Source organism: Aythya fuligula, chromosome 3 (assembly GCF_009819795.1).
Source record: "Aythya fuligula isolate bAytFul2 chromosome 3, bAytFul2.pri, whole genome shotgun sequence".
Taxonomy (NCBI): Eukaryota; Metazoa; Chordata; class Aves; order Anseriformes; family Anatidae; genus Aythya; species Aythya fuligula.
Window position 1 is genome coordinate 38457361 of NC_045561.1, and position 6443 is coordinate 38463803.

At 36.0% G+C, this 6443-nt stretch overlaps 1 protein-coding gene across 1 annotated transcript in view; it reads left to right on the plus strand.

Moving 5' to 3' along the window:
* LRPPRC (leucine rich pentatricopeptide repeat containing) overlaps positions 1–6443 on the plus strand; it is a 91258-nt gene extending 84815 nt beyond the window's left edge. Inside the window, exons 36-38 of the mRNA XM_032184030.1 lie at positions 1002–1086; positions 4524–4666; positions 5970–6443. Coding sequence (XP_032039921.1) covers positions 1002–1086; positions 4524–4666; positions 5970–6026 — 285 coding nt within the window. The 3' untranslated portion in view covers positions 6027–6443. The remainder of the gene's footprint in view (positions 1–1001; positions 1087–4523; positions 4667–5969) is intronic.

Below are 6443 nucleotides of genomic sequence, written 5' to 3' on the forward strand. Positions count from 1 at the left end.
TTAAAAGACTCATCTTGTATTACTTGCTATACTGTTTTGGGCATGTATTGAGTTTGAGCATCTGTTTAGATTACTGGCTTTGTGCTCAATTGCTTTAATTCCAACTACTCTGATTTATGTGCCTGTCCTACTCCTGTCCTTCCCTTTTCTCCTTGCCCCCCTTCTTCTCCCTCAGGTTCCTCAAAGTAATAAACGAAACAAAACAAACAAACAAAAAAGGCAAAAACACACACACATTGATTTCTCTTCCATAGAGGGGTAGCATCAGGAGACAGTTAATACAAAAACTAGAATAAATGCTTCTCAAATGAAGGAAAATGCACTTTTTTTTATTTTGCAGAAGTTGCCATTAGATACTCATGGATTAAAAATTCTACTGTAAAAGTGACAATGATAAATACCATCTTTTGGTGTGTGTGAAAGAAATTTAAAAACTTGGAAATTTCTAGCTTTTAGAGCTGAAATTTTAATAACAGAATTTTCTAGTGTGTGATAAAGATGTTAGTAACTTCTGTACACTTTTTCTTTAAATTCAAGACTTGAGTTTTTGAAACTGGAGTCAGAGGTTGAGGGAGGGAGACTCCAATTTTAAGCGCATTAGTCAGTGATCTGACTACTTTGAAGCACTGATCATAGCTACCACTGACCTCTAGGTCATTGAAGGCTGCCAAGTAGTTTGAATTCTTCTTCAATTTGGTTGAAATCCTGACATTCTCATTAATATATGGATTGCTTCCTTCAAAAAAGAAACTATTGTATAGTCTCCTTGAATATGGGATTTTAGTCCCTTATTGTGTTCATTTTATTGCCTACCTGATTTCTTTGGCTATTTCTTATTCACATCAGAATTTGGGCAAGAAATATTGTCTTCATTCAGTTGAACAGTCCATTTCTTGTAATCAGTAGTTTGTTTCACTTAAAAGATCTGAAATAATTGTTTGAACTTTATTGATTTTATTTGAAGTTAATGTTCTTTTTTGTCTGTGCTTTAAATCTCATAGGCAAAGAAGATTGAGACACTTCTAGAACTGATTCCTGATCACCTAGATATGGAAACTGCATACCGTTACCTCCTAAAATGTTACGGTAATTTACTCTTCTTAGACTTTTTTTTTATTTAAAAAAAAATCTTTCAGTGTTCTTAAAGGTCATGGAAACCTTTAGAATAGCAGGATCTACACTGTGCAAGTTGTCACTTTTATTTGGTTTATTTGTGTGTTTTTTTTTGGCTTTGTTTTGTTTACGTTCACTGGATCTGTATATGGTCCTAGGTGTTAGATTGGAAAAGCAGCTAACAGACCTAAGCCTTGAATCCTTGACAAAGGGAACTGTATTAGTTTAAAGGATACTATTACAAAGAGGCTAAGTATGGGCTTCATGGAATGAAAAAGAATCTCTCCTAACCCATGGAGAGAAACATTGTAGAAATGAATGGCTCTTAAAATGAATGTAGCTTTTTTTCTGAAACATATAATACATATCTTCATTTTGTATGTGTGTGTTTCAAAATCATAATTAATTCGTTCTATCAGTAGTTTGCAGGGTTCTTACCGTTACTATTGTGGATTCTTTATACTTGTTTTTATTTAGCGGAAGTTGCTTTATTTAGATTTAGCTAAATAGCTGATTTGAAGTGCTAATCAGTTTCTATTGTTGAAGTCAAAGGGAAACAGCTCTAAAAATCAAGTTGCTTATTTAAATACATCTCTTTACAACACTCAATCATGAAAAATGAGGACATATAGCCCCCTCAGCACTTGTTTAGTTGAAAGGTTGCCCTTGAGTCCTTTGTGTTGTGTATTCTAATATGATACTCCAGTTTTATTACAGGGAGGAAATATAATCCTCTTCACACTTGTAATACAAGTAAAATGATATAATGACAGAAGCCCTTGTGTTCCAATCTATCACAGAGGAGATAAATAGGAATATTTAAATAAAATACTTCAAAAATAAATCTGAAGTATGGAGTTAAAGACATACAGACTTCAGTATATTTGAATCAACCTGTGAAAGTTTTCACGATGTAGTATCTACCTTACAAGTTCACTTGCTTAGTAATGTTCAAAACAGCAGTCACTGGCAAAATCCTTTAGCTCCATGGTTTCATTCACAGTATGATAGGTTTTCTGACATGTTTTTATTTAAAAAATAAAACAAAAACTTATATCACCAACACTGGACTTGCCACCTTACAACATCACTGGCTCTTCACTGGCTGTTTGCTGTTGTTACCTCAGTAAAAATTGCATAAGCGAACTGATTCAGCATCTTTAATGTTCTGTCCAGCGACATCATCATACAACGATTTTATAAAGAGATTGCACAGAGACTTGCTCGATGATATCTAAAACAGTGGTTAGAGTATTTAACATGGGAAGCTACATAGTAAATGAAGAGATGGTTGCTGTAGTTTCTTTAGGCAGACATAGAGCTGGTTCATAGCAAGTTCTAGAGGAAGCATTCCCTACCATGTACAGTATGTACAGACTTGTACATTTTAATAGCAATGTAGCTATCTCTTCCCCTCACCCCTCATCTTCCTTATCTGATGTTTCCTGTGGTGGCGTGTTTAGTTTCATTTGTCAGTTTGAGATCAACAGTGAAGTATAACTTCACTTCAGGTAACTAGAAGGATGTGCTTTTGTTGTATTCTATCTTAAATAAATGGAAAGTTCATAGTTTCTGTTGGATTTCTAATAAAGCATTGCTTCTTGCAGTTTCTGCAGTAGCCTCCCACATTCAAAAAGTAGCTCAGCCACTTGCCAGATGTGAGTGGGAAGCTTTCTTATGAGAAGGGGATCCAAGCTATCAATTTCTGCATAATTTAAACTCAATTTCTTTAAGAACCATTGTTTTTGTAGCCTATATGGTTGTGAAGATGACATTCCAAAAGTGAAAAAGAAAGAAGCTGAGACAGCATCCCATATTGCAGATGTTTGAGCTTTCCCAAGCAAAAAAAAAATGATACAGTGGCTTTCTTCTTGTTCACAAGATGCTAGGAACTGTACTGCTTCTAGGACCCTGAAGACAATGGGGAAAAATTGTTGGGGGTCATTTCAGTTTCATCCTGATGCTGCTCAAGCAAGGGTCTGAGCAGTAGAAAAGTGCATGGTTAAGTGTAATGGAAAAGGTTAAGCAGTGGAGAAGGAAGAATAGAACAAGACTGCTCTGTTTTTCCCTTCTGCTTCAGAGTAAGGAGAACGATATTCCGCTCTTCTATAGCTAAAAGTGAACAGGGCTTTAGATAAATAAAGAATGGGTTTGTTAGAACCCATCGTGATGGTGTCATTTATGGAATATCCAGCAAAATGTAACTGGATACCTTTGCAGTTAACGTTTGTAATAGTGTTAGTGGGTCAGCAAAAAATTTCTCCTGCTCTTTAGGATGAAACTAATTTCTGTTATGGTCTAAAATAAGCATCTGACCTTTGTTTTGTTTGTTCCTTTAGGTTACACATTTGACATAGCCAACACCTATAACCAGAATAGTATTTTGTCATTACTTAATGAAATTCTGTTCAAGAGTTCTCACAAGCTGAACATCTGTGGCTTTCGGTTTAGCTTTTGTTTGTATTTTGCATCATTTGCCTCAGAAAGAGGCATATAACTTTGCATCTCATATCTTGGAGTGGTGTTCTCATTGTGCAAGCAGCTCTGTCCCTAGTGGTCCCAGAATATTCTCAAAGGAAATGATCATCCAAGCCTCAAATGAAAGGGAAAGCTGGAATGGCTGGAAGTTCTCTTCTCTTCTGGTGTGAACTGTCAGTAGGATATGAAGAATATCCAGAACATGTAGAATTACAGAATCACAGAATGGTTTGGGTTGGAAGGGACCTTAAAGACCACCCAGTTCCAACCACCATGTCATGGCAGGAACACCTCTCACCACACCAGGCTGCCCAAAGCCCTATCCAGCCTGGCCTTGAACACCTCCAGGGATGAATGGAGCATCCACAGCTTTTCAATGTCTGATCTATGTCTCCTCTCTTTTAGTTTAAAGCCATTACCCGTTGTCCTGTCACTACGCTCCCTGACAAAGAGTCCCTCCCCAGCTGTGCTGTAGGCCCCTTTAGGTACTGGAAGGCCGCTGTAGAGTCTCCCTGGAAGCCTTCTCTTCTCCAGCCTGAACAATCCCAACTCCCTCAGCCTGTCTGCCTGTGGCCCCCCTCTGGGCTTGTTCTAATACTTACCTGTCCTTTTTGTGCTGGAGCCCCAGAGCTGAACGCAGGGCTCCAGGTGGGGTCTCACAAGAGCAGAGTAGAGGGGGAGAATCCCTTCCCTCACCCTGCTGGCCACGCTGCTTTTGCTGCAGCCCAGGATATGGTTGGCTTTCTGGGCTGCAAGTACACATTGCTGGCTTGTGTTGAGCTTCTCAATATTATTACAGAATATTGTATACTAAAATATTTAATATGCCTTGGGAAGTGAAAGGGAATGAGTAATGTCATGGAAACAGATGAAACAAGGAGCATTTAACTATTGGGGATTTTGTTTTTGATTTTTATTTTTATTTTTCTCAGAATTAGATGGGGATGTTGCATCCGTAAAGGCTGTGTATGAGAAATCAAAAGAAAAGAATATACAGCTTCATGACTTATCCCTGAAATCTTTAGCAGTTTTTCTGAAGAAAGCAGGAGAGCCGGTCCCTTTCACTGAACCCCCTGTGAGTATTACCTAATTAAGAAATAGATCTGCGGAATTGTGTATGTTTGTTAATAAAACAAATTGCATGAATAATTACACAGGGATTAAATCTCTGCAGAAGCTCCTCAAAGGAGGCCATGTAGGAAGTACAGAGTGTTGTAGGAGCTATAGTAATCCTGCATTGGATTTGACTTGGGGAAATAAAACTCTTGGGACCTACTGTGTTTAAATTACACAACCCTTATCAGGCACTCATCTACAGGTGTATGTTTATCAAATGTCCTTGGGGCATTTAAGTGCTTGAACTTTAAAAGGCTTATAGAAAGTGTGTTTTGTTAACAGTTAATGGGTTTTAGTTTTTGTTAATTACTAGCTTTATATCTAATACAAGTTGCTATTTTGCTATGACGGGATTTTAGAACTGCAGGAATTATTTTTCTAGCTTTACTTCTAGTTGCCTTGCCAAAAGATACATGCAACTGTGCAAATGTATCTTATTTGAGGGTGACAGGTGGCATGACACTACATCTGTCAAGACTGCAAATACTTCTTTCACATCATTCCTTTGACTAATAGTCTACTAGTATCATTTCAGCAAAACATTCTTTAAATAAAGACTTACTATATTTTCTCTCTAACCAAAATTTTATTGCTATCTGCTAGCCACATATCATAAAATTAGTGTTTTTCTATAGTTTTCTGAAGACATAATTAAATTTTACTTTCTCCATCCTGATCCATAATAAATATGGTTCTTTTTCTCATTTTACAAAAAATCAGAGGAAAAAAATTGGCTCAAAATGTTTGTTTTAGCCTGTTAACAGCTTCAGAGATTTTTCTACAACTTTAACTTAATTTTAGAAGTAAATTTTTATTTAGGTATGTAAATATAAAACCTAGAGTGTCTGTTTCTTGCATGTAGTTAGTGAAAATAAGTGTTTATTTCAAAGTCACTGAAATGATTCATCTTCTGATTTTCCTGCTCATTTTTCTCTGATGCAGCTTGGTGTTTAAAAGCATCTTAGAATTTTTGACACAATTGCAGATTGCAGTTAAAAAGTATTTTCATTTTTAAAGTGAAATTGATTATATTATTGCATTATGTAATAGAAGCTTCATTATGCATTTTTGGCAAGGTTTTCCTTCTCCTTTTATTCTCTCTCCTTGGTATTTCTCTTAATTATACAGGCTTCAATACAGATCTAGTTTTATGACAGAGAATAATGGATTTTGCTTTTGTCAGGACGTAAGACTTTGTTCAGAATTAGTAACTTTTTCAGTTCTAACAACGTTGAACTTGTTTATTCCACTCTGTTTTATAGGAGACGTTCAAATTCTATATGGAAAAATGGAGGAAAAGAAGATCAGAAACATTATGAACAGACGTTTTATGTTTTAGTTGTTTATGAAATTAAGTATTACATTCAATAAAAAATTAAAAAAGCATGTTGTTCTGTGTAATTTTTAATATAAATACTGTGTTAAAACAGCACTTTCCATAGCTGTAGCTGGTGGAAACTCATAGGCTTTTCTTATGTTAAAATTGCTAATGAAATATCACGATGTCACTTTCTAGGCTATTTCTGTTTTGATGTATGATCTGCTTTAACTAGAACTGTACTTCAGCTCCTGTTAATTCACCAAATATATGTATATTGAGAAAATTGCTAGAGGGGTGTGCAACTGTAACTTCAGCAAACTGCATTATTTTTTGTTGTTGTTTGCTAGGTCAGTGTGCTTTGGCATGAAAGTAGAAGGGTAAGGAACAGGATTCATCTGTACCTATAAAAAAAAAA